Here is a 26,843-nt window from a genome sequence, read left to right as displayed (position 1 = left end):
CCTGTGCCTACCATGTAAAGCACAGACTGCAGCCTCTGGTCACACGTGGGAGAGCACAGACATCCATAGCGCTGGCTAACTTTGTTTTCTCTCTGCAGGGCACGTGCACATCACGGACTTCAACATCGCCACAGTCGTGAAAGGAGTGGAGAAGGCTTCCTCCATGGCCGGCACCAAACCCTACATGGGTGAGCATCTTACACCTGCACATGGGCTTGGGCCTTGGTTTCCCTCTTCTGCCTCCTCAGTGGCCACTCGTTCACTTCCTGCTTCCTACTCAGGGCTCCACTTGCCCCAGAAGCATTCCTGCTCTCTGCACCAAGCAGGCATTTCCGTACAGCCTCCCCTGCTCAGCAACCCCTCCTTCCGTGGTTTTCAGAAAAACCTCTTCTGCAACAGGAACAAAACTTTGTCGTCCTTTCCCAATAGAATCCAGTAGCATCGCCGGAATGTCACTGGGCCTCGGTGTTGGTCGTTCTGCATCTGTATTCCTGGGCACATGTGTGTCTTTGCTTGATCTCCAGTTTTTTTTTTTCTTGGAGATCCTTGTGGAAGTGTTGTGTACTATTTCAGGTTGCTGCGTGAAGGACACCCGTAGGATCTTCTCTGCTGATCTTCAGAATTTGCCGATTTCTTTTTGGTGTCTCTTCATGCCTCGCTTAAAAAATTTTATTTTCAACATTTGGGTGTGCTCATGCTCATGCCAGAGCCTGGGGGTGGAGGTCAGAGAACAACTTCCCAGTCTGTTCTTCCCTTCCACCCTGTCAGTTCTTGCACTTGAATCATTGGGTTTGGCATCAAGGCTCTTTGCTTGCTGAGCCGTCTCGCCACCTAGTCCTGCCTTTCTATGAGTGCTGTTGGTTCTATCTGCTTTAAGGCCCTGCCTGTGGTTTGTTTTGTGTGCCTTCTGGTGCGGGTTTTATTTCTGAAATGCTTCTCTCTTCATTTCTACTCTCCCCTGGCTTCTTTTGCCTGGTTTTTGGGGTATTTTATTGTCATTTGTGTTATTCTTTGATGACTTGTGCAGGGGCATGCGGCACTCGGTGGCAGAGCACCTGCTTGTGCTTGAGATTCTGGGTTAGAACGACAGAACAAAGAGAAGGAAAATGGGAAGAAAGGGTGGAGGGGAGGTAAGGAAGGAGGGTGGGAGAGAGGGAAGCAGCAGGCAGACCTAAGACATTGTGCTTGTTGTGAGTATCCGGTGCTGACCTTCACCCCATCTCTACTTAGACTTTGTCCTCCCTCTGCCCACAGCTCTCTGTCCTGCTCCATTGTGTTTCTCCCTTTCACTCTTAAGGGGTGAATATGAACTGTACCCCACAGGTTGCTGAGTTCAGACACTTGGTCCCCAGCTGGTAGCCCTGTTTCAAGAGACTTTGGAAGTCTGGAAAGTGAGGGCATAGCTGGCAGAATGGGTCACCTCAGGATCAGACATTGACAGTCATTGCCCAGCTGGCTTCTGGTTTCTGATCCACAGAGATGCCAGCAAGCTGCCTCACCCTCCTTCCGCCATAGATACAGCAGCTCTTGCCACCAGGATGCAGCCATGCCTTCCTCAAGATGACTGAGCTAAACCAACCCTGCCTGTCTTGTCACAGGGAGAAAGGTCATTAATAGTTCACCTAAGTTCACCCACCTCCTTGGCCTCTTCTATACTGTGGCTGGCAAACTTCTGTCACCTCCTCTGCTGTTCTCAGTCAGGCATTGGGCATTGGGGCATACACACCTCCCGGCTGGGTCCCTCTCTCCCTGCTTTGGGGTTTCTCTCTGATTCTCTATAGAAATCACCACATGGTGTTCTTATCATAAGTGGTGTGTTGTTCCCATGTGACCTGGGGGAATGTGGGGACAACTTAGCTGTGAAGTAAATATTCTCAGGGTTTCTGGTGACACTATTGGCTGTCAGGGTTAGTGTACACATGTGTAGACCCTCAGAATGTAGGCCAAGTCTGGCCGCTCCTGCCGAGAACGTCAGTAGTCGGAAGGCAGAAGCTGGAGCCTCACCTCTTCAAAGCTGTCCTGGACTATAGGATAAAATCTATGCAGTTTTCTTCCCATAATCCAACAATTGAGTTGTTAATTATTAATATTAAATTTAAGGGTTGTCAATAAGTAGACAGCAAAAATAGACCGCTTCCTCGAAACTCCATGTTGCCGCCTGTCCCAGACTCCCTTATGTGAAGCAGTTGGGTCCTGGCTCTTCTCCTCAGGAAGGGAGAACTGTGGGGAACCTGCTGACCGTCTCTCATCAGCACCCCCTTTCAGCCACTATGCTTGTGGTCCTACTGTGTGCATCATTATTGCACTTCATCCTCTGAGTATCCACTGGCAGTTTCTACGACCTTTTCTCATTTTACATACAAGGAGTCTGAGGTCCAGAGAGGTCCATTAGCCTGCCTGAGGTCACACAGTACTTACTTAGAGAGAGCTAGGATTGGAAGCCTTTGGATATGAACCCCATGCTCCTGTCTCTCTACCAAGCTGCTCTGGAACACTGAATCCTACCAAAATGCTGTTCTTTCTCAGACAGAAGTCAGTGTATTATCACCGCTGTATGTAGGATTCAGGGATTCTGGTGTCCTAATTAGAGAAGCCTTGGGCTTGAATTAATGAGCAAACGCACTGAAGGGAAGTTCATGGGCTTCAGCATTTTCAGGGGCTATGGGGCCCACAGTGGCATCCATAGATTTCAGGATTGTCGGGGAGGGGTCTTATTAAACCCCACCCCTACATTTCAAGGCTTGTTGCTTCCACTCATCTGAACTGTTGGCTTCCAGGGCCTGGTAACAAGTTCCCAGACGCTCCAAGCATGGCTCCAGAGCAGGCTGATGAGGAAGGTCCCAGAAGGCTATACACAAACATTTCTCTTAAAGAGATAAATGCCCAGAACTAAATTTTCATTCCCTCAAAGAGAAGATGGGGTTCTCCCTTGGTCGGAAGAAGCCTCTGTATGATGTATCAGAGTAGAAGTCAGAAATGCCCCAGCTGAGGCGGAATGAAAAGGTGACACTCTCTCAGGAGGGTGAAGCGGGTGTGAAGTTCTGAGGGTGACACAGGGTGACAAATGATGCACTGGTCCTTAGTGCTCAGGCCTGGGGGAGCAGAGATATGCCGGTGTTGTGACATGGAGATCACGGTCAGAGACACAAGGAGAAGCAACATCTCCTGGGGAGTGGAGAAGGTAGCCCCTGCATGGGCAGTTTCAGATGGGTTCTGCAGAAGGTGACACAGAGGGCGTGCTCTCATTGGATAAAGATGGGGAAAGGAACCGAGGCTGAGGAAGCAGCCGGTGTCAAAGCACAGAGGAGTAAAACAGCACTGCAAGCTGGGAGAGCCTGAGAATCGGAGAGGGGGCAGATCAAAGCCACAGGTGACCTGGAAGGAGCATCAGGGGCTAGGGATGATGGAGATAGGCTCACTGAAAGTCTGGCTCCCCCGTGGGTAAACTGAGTAAGGGGTGACTCCCTGTATCTAACAAAATGTACATCAAATGCCTCTTGAGATAAGCTTAGGGAAATGCTAACTGGCAAACCGCCAGCCAGTCTTAGCTTCCTGCTCTGGAAAACTGTGGTAGGTGATGGGTGCAGTATGCCTCAGCGAGTGTCTGGGATAGGTTTCTATTGCTGTGACAAAGCCTCATAACCAATGCAACTTATAAAAATAAAGTATTTCATTTGGGACTCACGGTTGAAGAAGATTAGATTCCATGACCATCATGGCAGTGAGGATGCCAGCAGGCAGGCAGGCAGTAGTTGAAAGCTCACACCTTGATCCACAAGCACAAGGCAGAGAGAGAACTAACTGCAAACGGTATGGACTTTTGAAACCTCAAAGCCTGCCCAGTGACATACCTCCCTCCAACAAGGTCACACCTCCTAACCCTTTCCAGTTCTACCAAGTGGGAACCAAGCATCCAAATACATGAACCAAATTGTGTGTGTGTGTGTGTGTGTGTGTGTGTGTGTGTGTGTGTGTAGGCGGGGGGGGGGGAGGTGATTCTCTTTCAAACCAGCACAGTGGGCATTGGTGGGGATCTCATGGCACAACTGTGGAAAGTACACAATGTTGTACCTGAAAGGTGGCCAGCACCAGTGTCTAGAAGCTGTCATTGCTGTTAGCAGTGTTATTACCTACATGGTTTCCTGGGCTAAGGGCTATGGCCAGGACCTATGCTGAGTGCTTGAGGCCAGAGCTGAGCTCACATTTTCCTGCTTTTGGAGCTCACAGTTGAGTGGCAGAAGCAGGCCCTACAGACATCTCAACCTATCACTGGTGAGAATACTGGGAGACATAAGGCTACCACACATTTGGTCCTTGTCTCCTGCTGATTCCTGGCCCTAAGAAGGTGGTGGTGAAAAAATCTGGGTATTGTGGGAGGTCACTGCAGCCATGCGTGCACTCTCTCAGGAGAAATGACTAATTTTAAGGAGAGTGCAGGTGGCTACTCTGTGTGCCAGAGAAGGTTGCGGATACTAGGTAGCACATGGGGTATTGTCCCCATCTTTTAAAGTAACTGCATTTAAACTCTTTGTATATATGTATATGTGTATATTTTAGAAAGCTTCTACTGCAGTAGGTTTCCATGTGGCTTATTTTTTATTATGTGTAGAGTGAGTGTGTATGTGTGCGCACGTGCATGTGTGTAGTGTATAGTATGTGTGTGTACAGGTACCCGAAGAAGGCATGAGATCCCTGAAATGGCAGGTGGTTGTGAGCTTCCAGGTGTAGATGCTTCAGTCCTTTGAGCAGCAGCAAGTACTCTGAGCAGCTGAGTCAATTCTCCAGCCTCCTTAAGAACCAGATTCTTAATCAGCGCTTAGTCATTAACAGTTAAAGAAAGACAGTTGATTCTTGTGTTTATGTTGTATCGTGTGACTGTGATACACTCACCTCTCGAGTTTTGGCAGTTCTTCTATAGTGAATTCTTTGGGATTTCTGCTTATGCACTCATGTTTGAAGATAGGGCTTTTCTCCCACATGGCCACTGAGTGTGCTTTCAAGAATGTGTGTGCTCACAGCGCCTGTCAGATGGGAAGCTTCGCCTTGACCCTGACCTTAGCCGGATGTTGTCTCCTGTTCCTCCGCCCACTGTGATGCCCACCCAAGGATTCATATTTCTCTTTCTCAGCATAAAGAATTACCGTCTATTCCAAGTGGGTTTTTTCATTCATAAATGCATATTTAATTGTGCCAAAGAGATTTTCTAGATCTTTTGAGATAATCTGGTTTCTCTTCTATATTCTACTGAAGGTCATTGGTGGATTTTGCAACATGAACATCTCAACTTTCCCAGAAGCAGTCTTGTTGGTAATGATGTGTTAGCCTCCTTATGCAGGGCTGGAATCCATGTGCTAATATTTTGTTTACAATATTTGCATCTCATTTATGAAGAGTCTTTATCTATCTTTTCATTTCCTTATGACAACTCCATGTGGTTTGAATAGCAGAGTATTCCTGGCAGCATAAGTTGGAGAGAAATCATTTTCTTTCTCTCTTGCTTTTTGGGACAGGGGTATGGAAGGAAAAGTGTCTGGAATTGTTACTCATTTGTGAATTTGATAAAATTGAAAATATATGACTGAACCCAATATTATTTCCTATGAAGAAAACTTTGCAACTATAAATATGATTTATAAAAATTAGCAAATATTCTATGATAACAATAGTTTATATTTTTCAGAGAATTCATGTATTATGTCTAACTTCAGATTCTTGGGCATCCACACATGAGAAACATCCCCTCACCTGTTTAGTGGCATGGGTTCTGCAGAGACAGCTCTTCTTTCATTCTAAAATTGGTATTTTGTACTTTCTCTCTGTTTTGTGGGGTTTTTTTTTTTTGCTATTCTGATTATAGGCTAATAAAATCATTGATTTTTTAAGTGCCAGTTTTTATCTTAATTGTCTTTTCTATTATTTTCCTATTTTCTGTCACATCAATTTTTCTCTTATCTTTATTACCTCCTCTTCTTACATCAGTTGCCTTGTTGATCTTAGTCCAGTTGCAGACTGTGGGGGGTTCAAATAACTGACTTGAGACTCATCTTCCTTGCAACATGAGAATTACATATGGGAAACAAACTCTAGTTCTATCCAAGGCCCCATAATTTTTGACGTATTATGGTACATTCCTTTATGAACATTTCCAACAAAATTTAGGAATTTTACATATGATCTTAATGTTGATGTCCAGCTTCAGTCTCTAATGATCAAATACTCGAGTTTTGGCAGTTCTTCTACAGTGAATTCTTTGGGATTTCTGCTTATGCACTCATGTTTGAAGATAGGGCTTTTCTCCCACATGGCCACTGAGTGTGCTTTCAAGAATAGCACGACCAGGGGTATGACTCAATTGAAGGCCATCGTCTACCCTTTTCTTCTCTCTCCCCTTTGTAGCCTCACTCTTACCTTGGTGTTCGCACTTTAAATAGCAAGTGTAGAGAGTACCCTAGCTTTACAACACTAAACAGAGATTGTTTTGAAATTTGGCATATGAATCTCATAAAAGGGGACTGGAGAGACGGCTCAGTGGTTAGGATTGCATACAGCCCTTCCTGAAGAGCTGAGTCAGTCCCAGCACCCACAGTAGACAAACCACAACCACCTGTAACTCCAATTCCAAGGGATCTGATGCCCTCTTCTGGCCTTTGGAGGCACTGCCCTCGGGTGCACATACCCACACAGAGACACCCATACATAATTCATAAATAAAAATAAACCCTTTAAAGAAATCTCACAAGAACATATTAGCAAATCCTCCCACCCATCCTGTTTCACTTGCTCTAAACGTTGCCATTCGTTTGTATTGTCTTTGCTTCTGATTGTCAATGGCATTGTGCAGTCACCAAAATGAAGAGTAAATTTTTTATCTGCCTTCCGTGTTCTCTGTTGCCAGTATTTATTATTTCTTTGTGTAGCTTTCTATCTGATATCATGTACTTTGAAGAAATTCTTATGATCAATCTTAATGAAAATCTACAGGCAATAAATTCTTCCTTCAAAAAGTATTTATTGCAAAATTATTATATTTTGAAGAGATAGCTTAAAAGGATATCCCGAGTACCCAGTGCCAGATTAACAGCTTTTCTTCTCTTGAAGAATTAACTGTAGTACCCATCTCTGCTGACGGCCATAATTTGCCTCCTATCTTCCTTGCTCTGAAAGTATTATGTCTGTCTTTCTTGAGCTGCATCTGAGACTTTCCTCCAATCATTGGCCATTGGTCATCCCTGTAATATACTGGAAGTGTGAGTTTTGTTTACATTGTGTCTTTTATTCCCATGTTCTCTGGGTTTCTGAATACCTGATTTGATGACTTATCATTTTGGGAAAACTCTTTTTTTATCTATTTATTTCATCTATGCATGTGTGTGTCATATGAAGCAATGGTTCCTCTCCTAACCTCCATATGACCCCATGGTCCCTTCTCTGTCCTGGTCCTCTTCTTCTTTTTTTTTTTTTTTTTTTTTCGAGACAGGGTTTCTCTAGCTTTTGGTTCCTGTCCTGGATCTAGCTCTTGTAGACCTCGAACTCACAGAGATCCACCTGTCTCTGCCTCCCGAGTGCTGGGATTAAAGGTGTGTGCCACCACCACCCGGCTCCCTGGTCCTCTTCTTGAGAGCCGGGAAGTCTATAGAGAAGAGCTAGTAAGTGAATGTGACTCCACTTTTATCTGGACAAACCACAGGCCTCTCCCTGGTATCCACTCATGACCTTGGCTGAGGCTATCTCACCCTCTTCCTTCAGCCCTGTCTTCCTCCAGGGGCACACTTAGGGCCAGTAGTAGTCAAATCTCTTTGTCTGCCACAATGTACCTTCCTTCTGACCATGAGTTAGTGGGGTTCAAGGAAACTTGGGCTTGGGTAACTTAATCATTAATCTTCATTGTTAAGCTAACTGAGTTCAGAATCACTGTGGAAATATACCTCTTGGTGTCTTTGGGGGTGTTTCCAGAAAGGTTTAGCTGAGGAGGTAAGACCACTGTAAATGATGGTGACATCATTCCAAAGAAATAGGGAAGTTGAATACCAGCATTCATCTCTTCTTCCTGACTGTGGATGCAATGTAATAGCTATTGCACAGGCCTGCCACCAGCCTTCCCTGCAGCGATGGACTGTGCCCTCACACTGTGAGCCAGAACAAACCCTTCCTTCTTAAGCGGCTTTTGTTAGGCTTTTTGTCAAAGCAATTAGAAGGGTAACTAACACAAAAAAGGTGTCCAGCTTTTCCCAGTTAGCCTCTCTCCTAGTTTTGTTTGTTGTGTTAAATACCCAGGCAAAAGTAACTTTAAGGAAAAAGGAATTGTCTCACAATTCCAAATTATACTACATCATTACAGGCAAGCCAAGACAGAAACTTGAAGCAGCTCGTCACACCCACACTCAAGAGCAGAGAGAATGAGCATGCGCATGCTTGTCAGTGTGCCTCACCTCTCTACTTTATGCAATCCAGGATCCCATATCTAGGGAATGGTGCCACCCACAGTGGGCAGGTCTTCTCACCTCTATTCATGATGTCAAGACTATCAGATCCCCATAGTCTCCCTACTCTAGAAAACATTTCACAGAGACCCTCTTCCCAGGTGATTTTTAGATTCTGCCAAGCTATTAAAATTTATCATCATGGGTGAGATGTGACATGCCAGTTTTGGTACTACAACAGTGCAGAACTATTTAAGGTATTTGTGAAAACTCTCATGGAAAAGAGAGGTATTGGTGGGGTAGAGGAATGGAATGGAGGAGCCCTAAGTAACTTCACTGAGAAGTTGTCCTGAAAGATGTGTCTGCATCGTTCAGCAGGAGGCACACAGAGCACTGCAAGGGGATGGAGCTATACTCGCCAGGCCAGGATCCTTAGGCAGGGAGTTGATTGACAGAAAGCATCTAATAGAACAGAATAAGTAAGGAAAAACTTAGTGAGGCAAGAATAGATCACACAGTGTCTGCGTCCCATGGTACAATTTAGGGCTCTGTAGCAAGTTCACCAGAAGGTGCCAGACAGCATCATTTGTCTCAGACAAGAGATCCCAGAACCCCTTAAGTAGCAGTTTGCAGGATGAGCATCCCTAATCTAGAAAGCTAAAACCTAAATTCAAAATGGTTTAAGTGATGACATGACACCATTAACAAAAACTTCTATGTCTGACCCCATGTGACAGGCCACAGTGAAAAGGCCAGTGCCATAGAACTTTGTAAAATTATTTCCATGCTATGTACATCAGGCTATGGGAAATATGAATTAATTTCATTCTGAGACCAGCACCTACCCTGGAGATGCCTCATTACAGATGTGCAAACATCCTGAAGTCTGAAGCCAAGGCACATCTGATCCTGGACATTTGAATGCAGGGTATTTGATCCATATGTAAATGAATGTCTCTGTAGGAGATGCTGTTTAGAAGTCTGTGCCCTGCTTCACGCATTAACTGTTAAATGTGTTGATGTGTCTCTGCTCTTCCCATTTGAACTACCGCAAGCCAGGGGGCTGGAGAGCTGGCTCGGCAAGAGCACATCCTGCTCTTCCAGCGGATCCACGTTTACCTTTTATCCACTCTACTGGAAGAATCTGACCCATTAAACATGAAGTGCTTTTCCGGCACCGTTCATGATTCATTTCTGCCTCTGATCCGAGCTTCTCTATTTCTTCCTTAGCCAATTAGCCTTTCCCTCCCCTTCCTCCTCCCACACAGCCTGTGAAATCCTAATGGTCTACAGCTGAGAAATGTCTTACACTTTAACAAAAGCAGTTTCCTGTAGCTATGAATGCTACCAACAACTCCATAAAAACCCAATAACCTGTGGCGGTAGTTCCATTTTATTGCAAATTAATACATAAGTGAGTGACACCTGGGTTCATTGGCCAGCTAGGAGCCGAACAAAATTAAATGACCCTTGAAGAGTCCGGGGAGTGCCCAGGCCCACTGCTTTTCTCTGATTTCCACAGTTATTGGCTGACTTTAATGCAAAGAACTATGTACTTGAATTATCTTGAGACCATCTGTAGTATGTTGCCTGGGTGACCTGGGTTCCCATTCATTGCTCACGCAAAGTCTGCGGTCTTGAAAGACAGCTCACGTTTATTGGGAACCTGCTTTTGCGCCAGCCCTGAAAGGAAGCGTGTCCCATGTTATTTCATTGTGGTGTGGGGACCGTCATTAATCCATGGAGCCTGAGACTTACTCAGAGGCTACATGTTTGACCGATGACCACCAGACAGTGAAAGTAGACACTGAGGTCCAAAGCCGGGTTCCATAAATTGGCTCCTTTGCCACTGTGAGACACCGAGCACTCATCTTCATGGTGCTTGGCGGACCTGAGACGGATTTAGTCATCCTCCTACACTAGCTAGTTCAGGGACAGTGAGGAAGGTGGACGCAGATTCTGTGTGTCCGTTTGCCGGGATCACTATGGGAACTGGGTGAGGCTCAGGAAAGAATTCAGAGCACGGATTGACTTACTGGGCTTTTAAACACAGGAAGAAGGGGACTGCAGAGTACAAAGGACTTGATTATTATTCTTCGGGGGAAGAAAAAGCCTGGATCTTTAAGTATGAATGAAAACTAGTAAGGATGACACATGGGGTAAAGATTAGCGGACAGGAATTCAGGGTTGTGTGTCTGGCAGGTGCAAGGCCCTGGGTGCAATCTCCAGCAAGATAAAACTGCAAAGAATATAAAGCAACCAATAGGTAGACAGATGTCTCAAAGCAGGCCCCAGTGTATCCTCTGATGCAATGGCTCCAATGTGGACAGTGGCTAGAAAGGGGGCTGAGGGTGACTGGGGCCTGCTTTAAGGGTGTTTTGTGCTAAGGATTCTAAAATGTATTGCACAGTAAGTAGACAATTTTGTAACAATTTAAAGCAGGTGATTTGAACATGAGTGCTAGCACAAGGACAATACCGGAGAACGTTTATTGAGCACTTACTGTATACTCAGTGACCATCATAAATCCACTCTCTTTCTCAGTAATGTTACCTAGAAGACACTGTTATCCCTTTTGACAGGCGAGGAAGTGAAATCACAAAGGTGAGATTTAGTAACTCACTCACGGCCATTGTGTCTGGAAGTGTGGGAAGCGAGCTGAGTGACTACTTTGTTTGTATGAGCTCTCTGTTCACTTATGTACCTAGAAAGATTTCTCTGGGCACATGAAGGTAAAGCTAAGGGGACAGAGATGATAAAATATCAACACAGAAATTAGAGAGTCCAAAGAAGAAAGTTCTAGAAGGGAAAAGTGAAGAGACTTGGGGCTGAAAGAAGGGGTCAAGTCTACCGTGGCGCCAGGTTCCTGACTGTGCAGGTGAGCAAACCATTGGCCTCAGCTGCAATCCAAGAGAAGGGCCAGTGTGGAAGGGAAGAGTCTGGCTGGGCAGGCTGATGTGAAGGACTGGGAGACCCATGGTGGAGGTGTGTAGGGGTGGGTCTTCCAGAGTCTGAGATGCCAAGCTGGAGACACTTCCACGGCAGGTTGTGAGGAGGAGGCCTTTTCTGGTCCCAGGTGGACCAGATGACACTGAACTCCCAGACCTTGGCTTCTCCGTGGAACATTTAGGAGAGAATAGAAACAATCTCGAATGTTCCCTCCTGGCTGAAAGGCAGTGACTCTGTGTTCACAGTCCGGAAGGGCATAATTACCTGAAGCGACAGACTCGGGCACTGTCAGCTGGCAGGCTACATGCTAAATAGCTTTTCACACTCCAGTGCACACCAAAACCTTCAGCAGCATCCATGGCGCTGAACAGCAAGAGAGGGAGGGGAATGTGGGAGGTGACTGTAGTGTCCATATTTTTAGTGAAATGAGGAAGTGAACTCTGGGTGGTCAGCCTGGGTGGCACATCCTACCAAGTGTATATTTGCATTTCTGGGGGGGAAAAGACAAACTTCTTTCTCCAGACTCCATGTGTCCTTGTTTTTCTGGAAGCCCAATTGTGTGAAGGCCTGATGCCCTTTGGCACGGAAACTTATTTCATTTAAAAACCTGCCTTGGAAGGAATGTTTGGCTGCCAGTCGAGGCGGTTAGTGGATGGTGAGGCTGATCTTGCTATGTAACTGGCACATGCTGGAGGTGGGGGCAGCCGAAGGTTCCATGGTGTCTCTTCCATGTATTCATAGTGGACTCGCAGGAGTCCACAGAGTGGGCAGTAGGCACCCAGCACTGTGATGGGTCCACGGGGGTCAAGGAAAAGCAAACAGCACTTCTGGTAATGTGACCAAAGCCCGAAGTTTCTTGTGTATTCCTTCAACACACAAGCTGCCATATTGCAATAGCAGCTTATACAGCGTGGGTACACTGACAAGTGTTTATTAATATGAATGCTAGTGGTGGGGCCACATGTTTTGTTTTAGGTTATACAGAAGCCCTCATTTACTCAAATGTAACATTAATGGATCTAGAAAATCTTGATTTAGGGGCTAAGCACAAGGTAGGAGGAGAAAACTGACTCCCGCAAGCTGTTCTCTTATCTCCACATATTTACTCTGGCACCGTGATGCACACATATACTAAGTAAATAAATAAATAGATGTAATTTTAAAATTTCAAAACCAAGTCTTGCTTTGGGGTTCAAATTCACTTAGCAGATTTAATATAGTGATTTGGAGATACTTAGGAATATAAAAATACACACAGCATGATGATGCATGGGTATGCGAGCTTGAGTTTTACATTACATGTTTTTATTAGTAAGAGGAAATCTTGCTCACATGCTTCAGCCCAGCACAGGTGAATCAACTTTGTGCAATGTATTCATGCTATATAAACTATCTTCCCACCAGTTGCTTAGACATCTAAGTTACTGGTAGACTACCACCACATGGTAGTGCTTGTGTTGAGGCAGCCCTGATATGTGAACCTCTTCTTCCTCCATCTCCCATTACGTCATTGTGTGTCTCACACCATCGAAAGGAATAGAGGAGGTGCAGTAAGATACGTTCAGAGAGACACATTCACATAATTCTCAGAACAATGCATCATTGTGGTCTATTTTATCATGAGCTACCGCTGTTAGTCTCTTACTGGACCTGATTTATCAATGAGACCTTATCCTTGTAGGTAGCTATGAAGGTGGGGGACAAATAGCATGTATTGGTAGTATTAAGGCCTCCACTGACTTCTGCACTGCCTGGAATCTGCACTAGCAGACTGCGAAATTGGAGCCGCATCTAGTATGGTTCCCTGCACCAGTACCCTGTAGCGCCCTAAGAAATAAAAACAAAATAGTACCAGGATCCTGTGGCGATACTACCAATTCATGCAATTGAACTGGGTTCCTTTGAAATTGCTGGAGCACACTGGCATTCAAAAGGCTCTGGGAAGCCAAGCAGGAATGAATGCAGCTGGACCTCATGATTCCAAGACAGGTCTTTTCTCCCTGGGCATTGGCTAGCCTTCCTGGAGTTGGCAGCACCATAGGGGACCATGTATGCAACCGTTGGCATGGCAGTAAGATGTTTGGTGCCAGCACATTGCTGTGGTCTGTATGTATCATAGGGCAGAAAGTGGGAAGCACTCGGCTTTAAGGACAGATAGAAGCAGGAGGCTCTGGGGATGGAGCTGGGTACAGGAGGCAGGAGGCAATGCATGAGCAAAGATGAGGAATGAGCCAACCACTGAGCTGCCTCTTCCTCCCAGGAGCTGTCTTTAAGCTGGACCAGAGCTATAGACACAAGTGAGACCTAGCTGTGTAGTTTATGTACTTTACATAGTGTGTAAAGTAACCATCATAGAGAGAAAGATGCGGGGAGAGCCAGAGCCCTGATCCCCAGGCAACTCAGTCCCTCCTGGCAGTCAGTCTCCAGTATGGAGTGTATATATGTGGGGGGAACGGGGGATTGGTTTCAAGAACCTGAGACCCATTTGGTCCTAGCTCTGACAAGCTAAACGGGCTATCCTGGCAAGTCCCTCACCATGTTGTGATTTCTTGTGACTGTAGAACAAATTTTCATGAGCCTGAGTTAAAGGTACAAGAAGCTGTGCCTTGACGTTCCAGATTTGGAATTGAGATAGCAAGGTGTGGCTTGTTTGGAAGGCTCTGGGGAGGATCCCTCTACCTTCCGCAGACCCAGGTAGCTCCAGGTGTCCATGGGCTTGTGATGCCTCGCTCACTGCTCTAGCTCCATCTTCACAGGGTCATCCTGTGTCTTCAATCACCCCTCATCTCTCTTAAAAAAGACATTAGCCATTGAATTTAGAATCAAATCTAAACTTACGATGATTTTATCATAAGACTCCTCATATCTGCAAAGACTGCATCATAATGTGATGGCCTTCACAAGCACTGTGGGTGGGGCCTAGGGGCCTGCCCTTCAGCCCACTGCACCCCTCTTGCCTCAGCTTCCTCGTCACAGAGGGCCTTCTGCACCTGTCTCGCTGAGCATTGAAAGGATTCAATTTACACAGAAGCCTTCAGAGCACCGGGCAGTCACAGCGCTGTTATTCTTTGAGCAACTCCCACCTGGCCCCTGAATCCAAGCACTGTGATTCTGAACCCCTGAGGCAGCTGTGCAGGGATGATGACATCAATGTTTCTGTTCTGTCATCAGCCACAGAGGGCAGAAATGGGGACTCTGCCTCCCTGTACCTGCAAACATCTGTCCCCTACCAGTCACAGCAGTCCGGGAGCATCCATGGCCTGCAGCTTCTCCACTGAGTACCCGGTGCACTGAAGGAGTAGGGGTATGACAGGGACTAGTGAGAAGCACCGAGGACCACTTGGTGCCTCCTGTATCCAGGGCACATCCACGAAGCTGCCACCAGACCATAGTGTCTATAGTGTCTAGCTCCCCGGCTGCATAGACAAACAGCATGAGCGCTTTCTCTCCCAGATCCTCCAGGACAGGAAGAAGACAGACAAGTAGATAGATTGTAGTATAGGAAAGTAAATTCTTGTGGGTTCTATCTAGCTCAATGGCTGCCTTGATGATGGGATTGAGAAGTAAAAAGTGAGTCACTGACTTTGGAATCTGGCTGATCTAGGGATGGGTAGGAAAGGACATACAAAATAAGACTGATATTTGCATAAAAACAGAGAAGTCGACCAATGGAATCGAATAGAAGACGCTGACATTAACCCACAAACATATGAACACCTGATTTTCGATAAAGGAGCTAAAAGTATACAATGGAAAAAAGAGAGCATCTTCAACAAATGGTGCTGGCAAAACTGGATGTCAACCTGTAAAAGAATGAAAATAGATCCATATCTATCACCATGCACAAAACTCAAGTCCAAATGGATTAAAGACCTCAATATCAGTCCGAACACACTGAACCTGATAGAAGAGAAAGTGGGAAGTACTCTACAACACATGGGCACAGGAGACAACTTTCTACGTATAACCCCAGCAGTACAGATAATAAGGGCAACATTGAATAAATGGGACCTCCTGAGACTGAGAAGCTTCTGTAAAGCAAAGGACACTGTCACTAAGACACAAAGGCAACCCACTGACTGGGGGAAGATCTTCACCAACCCCGCAACTGACAAAGGTCTGATCTCCAAAATATATAAAGAACTCAAGAAACTAGACCGTAAAAATCTAATCAACCCAATTATAAAATGGGGCACTGAGCTGAACAGAGAATTCTCAACAGAAGAACCTCAAATGGCCAAAAGACACTTAAGGTCATGCTCAACTTCCTTAGCTATCAGGGAAATGCAAATCAAGACAACTTTAAGATACCATTTTACACCTGTCAGAATGGCTAAAATAAAAAACACCAATGATAGCCTTTGCTGGAGAGGTTGTGGAGAAAGGGGTACACTCATCCATTGCTGGTGGGAATGCAAACTTGTGCAACCACTCTGGAAAGCAGTGTGGAGGTTTCTCAGGAAATTCGGGATCAACCTACCCCTTGACCCAGCAATACCACTCTTGGGAATATACCCAAGAGAGGCCTTACCATACACCAAAAGTATATGCTCTACTATGTTCATAGCAGCATTGTTTGTAATAGCCAGAACCTGGAAACAACCTAGATGCCCTTCAATGGAAGAATGGATGAAGAAAGTATGGAATGTATACATATTAGAGTACTACTCAGCAGTAAAAAACAAGGACTTCTTGAATTTTGCATACAAATGGATGGAAATAGAAAACACTATCCTGAGTGAGGTAAGCCAGACCCAAAAAGAAGAACATGGGATGTACTCACTTATATTTGGTTTCTAGCCATAAACAAAGGACATTGAGCCTATAATTAGTGATCCTAGAGAAGCTAAATAAGAAGGAGAACCCAAAGAAAAATATATAGGCAACCTCCTGAATATTAACCTTCATCAGGCGATGAAAGGAGACAGAGACAGAGACCCAATTTGGAGCACCGGACAGAAATCTCAAGGTCCAAATCAGGAGCAGAAGGAGAGAGAGTACAAGCATGGAACTCAGGACCGCGAGGGGTGCACCCACACACTGAGACAATGGGGATGATCTATCGGGAACTCACCAAGGCCAGCTGGCCTGGGTCTGAAAAAACCTGGGATAAAACCGGACTCTCTGAACATAGCGGACAATGAGGACTACTGAGAACTCAAGAACAATAGCAATGGGTTTCTGATCCTACTGCACGTACTGGCTTTGTGGGAGCCTAGGCAGTTTGGATGCTCACCTTATTAGATCTGGATGGAGGTGGGTGGTCCTTGGACTTCCCACAGGGCAGGGAACCCTGATTGTTCTTTGGGCTGACGAGAGAGGGAGACTTGATGGGGGAGGGGGAGGGAAATGGGAGGAGGTGGCGGGGAAGAGACAGAAATCTTTAATAAATAAATAAACGGGAAAAAAAATAAAAAAACCTCCTGTAACAGATGAGCTAAATTGATTAGCTCTTCTCTACTGTACTGAATATTAAAAATAGTATCTTCCCACGAAAAAAAAATAAGACTGAAAATTTGAAGCCTTAAGTATTTGAAGAAAGCTAACCCATAGGACTGGGGAGAGTGGGATTTAGGGTGGTCTCTATAGCTCTGTTGTGACTGGATTGGTAGTGGGGCTGATCACGACAGATAAAAGGGAGGTTTGGGTAGCAGACTGCCATTCATAAGGCTTTAGGAGTGCACATGTGAGCCAGGTGTCCTGCCATCTAGTTATTCCAGCTTCATTTGTGCTACTGTGATAAAACACCCTGACAGAAAGCAACTTTGGGGAGAAAAGGGCTTATTTGAGCTTGCGATTCTGGGTTACAGTCTCACAATGGCAGGAGCTTGAGACAGTTGGCCACCTCACACCCACAGGCAAGAGCAGAGAGAAGCGAATGTTGGAATGCTCACTTGCTTGTGCTTAGAATAGTTCCTTCACTCATACCGTGCAGGACTTTGCCTAGGGAACGGTGCCATCACAGTTGGCAGGATCTTCCCACATCAATTAGTCAGAATAATACCCACGGGCCATCCCAATATGAATGATCCCTCCCTGAGACTCTCTTCCCAGATGAATCTAGCTAGGTTGTGTCCAGTTCACAGAGCTAATCGATAAACCATAATCACTATCCACATTTGACGAAACAGGCAAGGATGCTAAGTGATATGTTAAACTCTGCTCCAACACAGCCAGTTGGGTCTTCAGTGAAGAAAAAAGAAGAAAGGTAGGAAGGGAGGGGAAGAGGGAAGAAAAGAAAAGAAAAGAAAAGAAAGAAAGGAAAGGAAAAAGAAAAAAAAGAACAAGGCACCGTTTACTCAAACACTTAATTCTATCATTCTCCAGTGTGGTAGAGCATGTTCCTATACTGAAAGAACATTGGTCAAACAGGGATTTGGTCAAAGTAGGAAGCACTACTCAGCTTTCTGTGTCTCACCTGTGTGACCTCCCTTACACCCATAGCTCTCTCTGAACCTCATCTGCTTCATCTTAAAGGTGTCAAATGGTAGCCTGTCCCCAGGGACTGTGGTATCAAGGAAAGGGAAGCTTATGGCTGAGAACACTCCATAAAAAAAGAAAGTGGATGGAAAACAGACAGAAGCCAGCTGGGATCTAATGGCTTGTCAGATTTAAGATCTAGATTCAGAGTGGTCCTATCGTAGGGAGCATCCAGCTACCCTGCCCTGATCCAGAGTCTCCTCACTGTCCTGAGTGCTACACGAGGTCCTGACAGCTGCAGTCATATGTGTTGCTCCCCAGAACAGATGGGGAACTCAAATTCACACACCATCAAATTAGCCATGCTGACCGTGATATCCTGGAATGGGTAGCATCTCCATACCGCTCTGCAACTTTCTCTTCTATCCCACTTCAAAAATATTTCCTTTGCCAGGAACATAAACCCATACGCCTTCAGCAGCTGCCACCTCCCATCTTTGCCACCAGAAGTCCACTTTGTCTGCTCTCTTTCTGACTCCCTGCCTAGACCGTTCCTGAGTTTGATTGCAGGCTCAGCATTCTCCTACCTGGCTACCTGGTCCATATTGATACAGAGGCAGAACGGCAATCTTCTCAACCCGTGTGCTTAGGTCTTACTTTCCACTGTAGGTGTGAGCTATGCTACCATCTCCCAACATGACTTATGCCTATACACCTCCCTGGCCCTTACCATGGGGACATACACTCAGCCCTTTTCTGCTCTGCTCCCAAGCCTGCTGTGACTCCCCAGAGCCAGCTGCTGGTAACAGTGGAGGAAGTACCAGCCATACAATTAAGGAGTTGTATGACTGATATTCTCTCTGTCTTGTCATTACAGCCCCAGAAGTCTTCCAGGTGTATGTGGATGGAGGGCCCGGATACTCATATCCCGTGGACTGGTGGTCCCTGGGTGTCACAGCCTATGAGCTACTACGAGGCTGGGTAAGTCTTGTGGAATAGGAGGTGGGGAGGAGGCATTAATCTGCAAGGTGAGACGCCAGGAAGAGGTGCTGGACCAGGAGCCTAGTTACTCCTGAGGGAGCTCTTGCCCAGCCCCTCATTCTTCTGATAGGGAAAGAGATCCTTCTGCTCCCACTCTCCCAGAAAAGGAACTCACAGGAGATCTGAGGAGGAACGGACCAGGATAAAGCACCTTATCCTCCCTCCTACTTTCAAACTTCCTCTCCAGAGCTCACAGTTGCATCGGAGCCCGATTTCCACACTTGACTGGGTGTTTTCTCTGTTGTTTCTCTTTTATCGCCTCCCCCATACCTTTTCCAAATACGTAACTCAGGAATCTCTAAAGACGATCTGGGACTATTGGTGCATGTTTTTACTTTTGACTCGTTTGCACTGAATTGCTGAAAATGATGGCGCCGTTGAATAACCAAAAGCTCATACTTTTATTTAAGCCGAAACTCTTGAGACACAACTGATTTTGGAGCGTGTTTTCTTTGCACAAGCATCACTGGGAAATTGCATCATCTCAACTCCTGGGCCCGCAGTCTCCTTAGTCAGGGAACAGAGATAACGTTCTGTGGAGCTGGTGTTAGCGGACATTTGCCCCTGGACTGTGGCACTCTCCCTGCTTAACTGTCTCTGGGGCTCCAGTGACCAGAAGGAAACTCATTAATCCCACTGTCTGCAAGTCTCACAGGGTTTGCATCCGTTTACATGTGTGCATATTCATCATACTAAGAGAGCAGCCTCCAGGAAGGCAGGATCTTTTATTTATTAAGGAATTGTTTTCATTTATTTTACATCGCGACTGAAATTTCCCCTCCCTCCTCTCCTCCTATTCCCCTCCCACTTCCCTTGTCCCCCTCTCCCACCCCAGCAATCCACTCCTCTTCTGTTTCTCTTCAGAAAGGGGCAGGCCTCCCATAGGTATCAACAAAGCATGACACATCAAGTTGCTGTGGGACTAAGCTCCTCCCCTTGTATCAAGGCTGGGCAAGGAAACCCAGTATGGAAAATAGGTTCCCAAAAGCCAGCCCAAGCGTGAGAGACAGTCCCTGCTCCCACTGCTAGGAGTTCCACAAGTAGACTAAGCTGCACAGTTGTCACACAGAAATAGAGGACCTAGGTCAGTCCCGGGGAGGCTCCCTAGCCGTCGGTGTAGAGTCTATGAGCCCAGGTTAGTTGTTTTTATAGATTACCTTATGATGACTTAAAGGCAAGATCTTACTTCCGTGTGTGTGGGAGAATCCTTTCTGTAGGAAATGAATGAATAGGGAATGAATGAATGCTTCTTGAATGAATGAGTGACGAGAGCTGCCTGGAACTGACTCTAATTTAGCCAACTTTTTTTTTTTTCTATTCTTGAACTCAGTAACTTCCCATGAATTCCTCAGAAACTTAATTACAGTGCACGGCATTTTCAGAATGCAGGGAAAATGAGAATGTGTTTGCTTCCTTGGGCACCAAATGAAAGACTCAGAGTGACACAGGTTCACTTATTTCTGGCAGGTGCTTTTCAGTTCTGCAGCCATCAGGGGACATGAGCGTTCCAAACCCCGGCTGAACCAGGGTGCTGCCATTTTATGCAATCCATCATGCAGGTGACCTTGGTGCCCAGTGGCCCTCTGCAGGAGGAAGCCTGCCAGCAGAAATGATGTTGGCTATTATTCCTCAAAGGGCCAGAACAGTTGCCAGTAGGAAAGAAAAAAGCAAGGATAAAAGAAAGCCTGCTCCTTCAAAATTAAGTTCCTCATTTCTTATTCTTGTGAGTTTTCTATTCAGAGACCACTTTCAGAGGAAGAGAGAGAGAGAGAGTCAGAGAGTCACAGGGCTAGTCCGGGCCTTTGGTACAGGGACGATGGGACAATGTAACAACCAGAAAGCAGAAAGTGGACCTGTTAGGAGCTGGGTGACCTTTCTCCCAACTGTCTTTGCATGGCAGAATTGTCCACCCAAGGGCCAGTGAGCTATGATGTGGCTTGCTTTCTCGTTTTTATACTAGAGAGCACTAACTTAGTTAAATGGATGTCCCAACAGCCCCTCGCCTTCCTCGCCTTACTTATAGACAGTGGACTCAGAAGTCATCCTTCTTCCTGGCCATTTGCTCCCCAGTAGTGACAGAGTTCTAACAGAACTGAGGCTCGTTGCTTCCCAAAGACAAAAGAAAGCTGCAGTGGGTTTTCCCACGAGCTCGAGGATCTTACAGTCACCAGGAAAGACAGGTGGGGAGGGAGGATGCCACTAGCGTGGTTTATTGGTCAATGTCTCAGAAATGCTCTAGTTCTGACAAAAACAGCCTTCTCTCTCATGAAGAGCACCACGTAAGACGAACAGAGGGAATTGGTCACCCGTGCAGGCATGGAGAACTTAATTATAGTCTGGTAAAAAAATGCAGGGGGCATTGCTTCTCTTGGAGCCTAGAGCAGAATCTCAGCTCTTATCCCTGCAAACCTGCCTTGGAAAAAAAAAAAAACACCAAGGCCAGCCCCATTCTGGTTGCTCTTCCCATAGAGCAAGGCTCTGTCAGCCTGGAGCTTTAGTGATGGGCCAGGCAGAGTGGAGCGTGAGGGAAGGGAGGGCATAAGGAGACTCTGCCCCCTGACCCCATCCCCACAGAAGAGACTTAGTGACCTGCACTGCAGACGCTATTCCTCCTACCTGGATGACACCCTGAAAGATGTTCCTTTGGGATCCAGGGGGCTCCTTACCTGCAGAAAGAAGCCACTTCACACAGCTGGAACTAACAGGGTGTTTTTCTTCTCATTTGCTGGAGAGCTGCTTCCTTGCAACAAGAAGAGACTCTGAGAGGAACCTCACTGGCTCATGGGGGATCCCACTGGTGACCTTAAGCAGGGCTTCTGAGCAGGCAGAGTGCTCAGATCCTCTGTCAACCCCCATCAATCATACAATAACAGTCGTAACTTCCCAGCAGGGATGTGGGGAGACCTAACAACCTAGGGATGTAAACTGTCCAGCACAGCATGGTACCTGGAGGTCAGCACTGCCCAAGCCCCAGCTTCCTAACTTCCACAAGGCTCCCACCCAGAGTGGCCTGCTGTGACCTTCCCAGCTTAGCACCCTTCTCACATGCTCTGAGGGCTGAGGCGGGGGCCCAGCCTGGCTGCCATCTATTAGATCGATGATAAGGCTGCAGGTGCGGGAGCGTAAATGCTTCTCCACACTGTAATTCATGCTTAACTTGTCTGAGCCCCGGCTTCCTCATTTGTAAAAGGAAGATAATGAATGCAGTCACTGGTGGCATAGGGGGAAAACGTGACCAGAGCCCTGGTGGAGAGGGGCTGAGGGACAGAGTACAGACGCTAATGTCAGCAGATAGCAGGATGGAGACTCAGGAGCCTTGGAAGCAGCTTGAGCATTGAGGATCCAGTTGGGAAGAACAGTGGGGAGACCCCAAGTGACATCTAAGCTGGTTCCCCTGTGAAATGCCGGCAATAGCTTGAGCAGGACAGAGAAGGGAGGCTGAGGCAGACTCAGCTATGGCTAAACCCTGCCACCTGTCACAGCGTGGGCAGAGGACTTCCATCAAGGGCCATCCCTCTGATTTAGGCAGGGAAGTGACAAAGTGGTAGCATATATATATATGGACATGAGCTCGGGCATCATGTGCTTCCGGGTTCTGCTACAAGGGAGAGCCTAGTATAAGAGACTCGAACCCAGTGCTCTGGGGCAGAGAATGGTTATGAGGTGACCTGCAATGTGGTTCTACACACTGACAGCCAGCAGAAACCCCCACCATCCAGTTATGACACCCCAATAGCTCCTGGGGTCAAACTGCACTAGACTGGGAACCTTTGCCACAGTGATCAAGAGGACTGAGCGACACCTGCTCAGGAGACCACAATGCAAAGGAGCTTTCTATTGGTAGAGGGTGAGACCTGGAGACTCAGTCAGGACCATGTAAGTAACAATATTGGGGTATAGAGAGGTCAAGTCAATGGAGGAAGAACTTCTGGAGCACCCGGTAGAGAGGCGCTCAAGTGCAGAACCAAGAACTGCTGCGTGCACCCTAGTGCAGGGCTCCACCTAAAGTGGGGTGCAGTTGCTGACTTGTCTCAGCAAAGCAGATAGACCACAGTGCCTGCAGTTGGGAGCCCAGGATGTGCTCTTTCCAGGGCACATCCTGGGCTGGTTCTGCCTTTCTCATCATTTCCCAGATGGACGCTCGCTGGAAGTCATCTACCAGTTCCAGAGGGGGAACACTCTCAGGCTTCAGAGTTTCAGGTTACCTAAAGGACAATTATTCCGAGTGAAGGGATTAGAGGGCATGCATGGGATCCGACGGTCAACCAGCCCTACTCCAGCAGATGAAACAACAGGCTACACCAATTCTCTCCCTCTTTATGTCTCCTATTTCATGGCAAATTGCCTTTTTTAAAAAAAATGAGTTTCCTAGAATAAAGACATACCTGTACTCCGGCATAAGCAGCCCAGTCTCCTGCTGCTGGAAACCACTTTTGCCAGCAGGCCTCGCAAATCACCGTACCCTCCAAGACAGCTGCCTCCGAGTCAGGGCATCCGAAGAACAATGAGAAAAAAGCTGTAGTGGAAGATGCAACCTTTCCTGTTTAACTCAGAGGAAGGACTGTGTCTCCATGCCTGCCCAAACTGAGGAGGGCTGAACCTGGAGCCTGCATGTTAGGAATACCATAGCCACAGCACCTCAGGCTGACTTGAAATGTACGTGCTGCCTACACCTGAGAGTTAAAGTTCTCAGGACCAGTGACGGGTCACAGGGCAGTCAGGAAAGCACTACCCAAGCGTGAGAACCTGAGTTTGAGCCCCGAGAGTCTCTGGAAAAGAAACTCAGGTGCAGTGGCAAGCACCTATAACGCCACAGCTGGGGACGCAGAAACTAGAGGCTCATGGAAACTCTCTGGCCAGCTAGCCTAACCCATCTGGGGAGCTCCAGGTTGAGTAAGAGAATTGGTCTCAGAAACCAGGTGGAGGGAGACGGAAGAAGACACTTGTCTCCATGTCTGGCTTACACACAGGCACACACACATGTATGCATATATACATGCATGCGTATAAACGTGCATACAGAGTTCCCATGTTGAGCCCTGGAGTTGGTGGAGCCAGTCTGTTCCTCCCAGGTATAGTAAGGATTTCGGATAGCAGAGAGAAGTTTCCTGGATGTCTGATAGAAATGAATAACTTGGGGGAGCTGGTGAGTGGCCAAGACAGTAGAACCCCAAATGTTAGGACATAAGAAGCCCTGCCCTTTGACCTCTGGCTAATTCCTCACCTGGGTTTCTAGAGAAAGCAGAGTCTCTGGGAAAGCCCCACCTCTGAGCCTTAGTTTCCTGGCTTTTAAAGTGAAGATGGAAATGGGGGTGTCTTTTCCCCTGGCATTCTCTGTCAGTGGGGGGGGGCGGAATCAGTGGTGGTGGAATAGCCCAATGAAAGGATAGAAATGGAGGAAGGATCCTGAATAATTCACACACCCAGTTTCCAGTCCCCAGTCCATGTCCAGCTGGTAGCTTTGTGTTCTGGTTGTCCCATCTCCTATAGGGACAACAGCACCCCGATCTCACAAGCTTACACTCCCAGCATTCCTACCCACCCACCACATATCCAGTGGACTAGTGATCATGTCTGCCCACTCACAGACCTGCTCAGTTAAGACAGGGAGAGGTGATGGCTGACCTTCCAGAAGATGGAGGCTGTGACGAGAGGTGTCCCTGAGGGTGCTCAATAGCAGGCATCAGGACCCCAGCCTGTGACCATAGCGACAGAGTGAGTCCTGCCTCTTCTATGCACAGACAAGATGCCCCAACCTTCTATGGCCAAGACAGCACCTCGATGCCCTCTTTTTGAACTGCCATGCTGTAAGAGAGAACAGCCCACGGCATCTTGAAGGGAATAGGAGTCATTTCCCATCCCCACCCAGTCTTCAAACAAGAGGGTGCTGCCTTCACTAAGACACTCTTTGATTCTGGGACTGCCCTTTGTTGCAGAGACCATATGAAATCCACTCGGCCACACCCATTGATGAGATCCTCAACATGTTCAAGGTGGAGCGTGTCCACTACTCTTCCATGTGGTGCGAGGGGATGGTGGCCCTGCTGAAGAAGGTAAGAGGTCGGGGAGCTGTAGAAGGGGCATCTAGTACACTAACACCCAGTAATAAAGGTTACCATGGTGTCATACAAAGATCACAAAGCCCGGCACAGTGCAGAGAATCACAGCGTGACCCAGACTCTTTCCAGCTCATTGTAAGTTCCTCATCAACAGAAATAGCCACTGCACATGGCTGCTGGCCTATTGGGCCTTAGGAGCTCCTGTGGTGGGAACTGTTGCTAGGAGAATGAATGCAACTTCCCCAAGTGCAGTCTGTGCTCCCGAAGCATCAGCTTCTCTTGCCACCTGCAACCTGCCAGAAAGGCACAGCCCAGGCCTTCTGAGTGAGACAGAGAGGCTTGTACAGCTATCAATCTTGGTTCGCTTCCGGTGACTCCAAGGCCTCCTCAGTTCAGCAGTCAGGAGATCCAGGTGTTCCCTTCTAAGGTTCCCCTCCAGTCCCCAAGTGCAAAGAAAGAAGTATTGCATATGATAGGCACAGCAATCCTCACTAGAATGACGTGGATAGCAGCAGCCTTGGGGGAGGTCTGTGTGTCCTGGTCCACACACTGCTCCCTTTTCATCCCCTCAAGTTGATAATGACAGTGGACCAGAGACAAGAAAGCCATTTGATAAAACAAACTGATTTACTCTACACCACAATGATGTCACATGACAGAGAAGGGGTTAGTACCAAAGACATCCGTGTTAGTCTTTTTTGTCATTACTGTGACAAATGCCTGGCAAGAGCCACTTAAGGAAGGAAGGCTTATTTTGGCTCACAGTTCATGGGCACAGCCCATCATGGTGGGGAAATCATGGCAGCAATGGTGTGGGCTAGCTGGTTACACTGTATCCACAGTCAGAGAGTAGAGATAAACGATACTGGTACTCAACTCCCCCTTTTTATTCAGTCCAGGGCCTTGGTGGTTGAGGTGCTGCCACCCACATTCAGGGTGGGTCTTCCTACCTTGATTAACCCAGTCTAGAACTTCCCTCACAGACATGTCCCTTGGCTTTTATTCTGGGTGATTCTAGATCCTACCCAGCTGACAATATTGACCAGCACACTGTCCTAACTTTAGATCTCATCTCTCAATCCCAACACAGTAATAACATCGTGGTGAATTGTTATTTAGTTAAATTAATTTAAATGGGTGCCCACGGTTGGTTGCTCTTAACCCTGACTCATCACTGGGGGCATGTAGAAGATTTCCATACAGCCAACGCCTGGGCCCTCAGCAAATCCAGAGAGCCGGAAGTTTGGGCCCTGGTGCACACAGGGACATCAGCTTGCTCTTGGGACAGTTATTCTCAACACTTCACTCCAATATGCCATCCAAGAAGAGCCTGTTTCAGTCTGTACCCACTGCTTCAGGGAAGCCCCTAAACACAGGGCACATTGATAGGCATGTGTGATCCTGGGCAAACGTCTCTCATGTGCTGTGGTCCTGATCACTCAGCGGGTATAGTTGGGATGTTTCTGCAATGATGGTTGACAGCTGGGAGAGAAGTGTCAATGGGAAAAGGACCATTTCTTATGGGCACTGAGTGGCACACTTCTCTTTAGCACATGCTGGGTCCTTACCCACCCTGTCGGGCCTCACTCTGGTACTGTGCCGGAAGTGAGGGAGCTGCCACCACTCCTGCTCCAAAGTGAGGAGAAGGGCCATTCTCAGGAGGTCACCAGGCCACTGGCCATTCCCTGTAGGTGGCAGTCCCAGGGATAAGCCCTGCCTAGTCCAGTTTAGACCAGTAATCTTCGCATAAACTAGAGTGTTCTGGAGACAGTGTGGAGCCGAGAAGATGGCTCATTCGGCAAAGTACGTGCTTTGCAATCATAGAACCCTAAGTTTGGATCCTCAGCACTCACCTAAAAGTCTGCGTGAAGCAGTATGCTGCACTTGGAAGGTAGAGACAGGAGGATCCCTGAGTCTTTCTGGCCAGTCGGCCAAGCTCCAGATTCAGTCAGAG

At 47.0% G+C, this 26,843-nt stretch overlaps 1 protein-coding gene across 1 annotated transcript in view; it reads left to right on the top strand.

The window, feature by feature from the left end:
* The window catches only part of Stk32b (serine/threonine kinase 32B), a 239,953-nt gene that overhangs the window by 199,216 nt on the left and 13,894 nt on the right, over positions 1–26,843 (top strand). The window contains exons 6-8 of the mRNA XM_041636396.1: positions 99–188; positions 18,667–18,770; positions 24,767–24,883. Coding sequence (XP_041492330.1) covers positions 99–188; positions 18,667–18,770; positions 24,767–24,883 — 311 coding nt within the window. The remainder of the gene's footprint in view (positions 1–98; positions 189–18,666; positions 18,771–24,766; positions 24,884–26,843) is intronic.

Source organism: Microtus oregoni, unplaced genomic scaffold, assembly GCF_018167655.1.
Source record: "Microtus oregoni isolate MIOR12 unplaced genomic scaffold, Mior012 000049F_ref0000343, whole genome shotgun sequence".
In the NCBI taxonomy this organism is placed as follows: domain Eukaryota; kingdom Metazoa; phylum Chordata; class Mammalia; order Rodentia; family Cricetidae; genus Microtus; species Microtus oregoni.
This window is presented reverse-complemented; position numbering and strand designations above follow the sequence as displayed.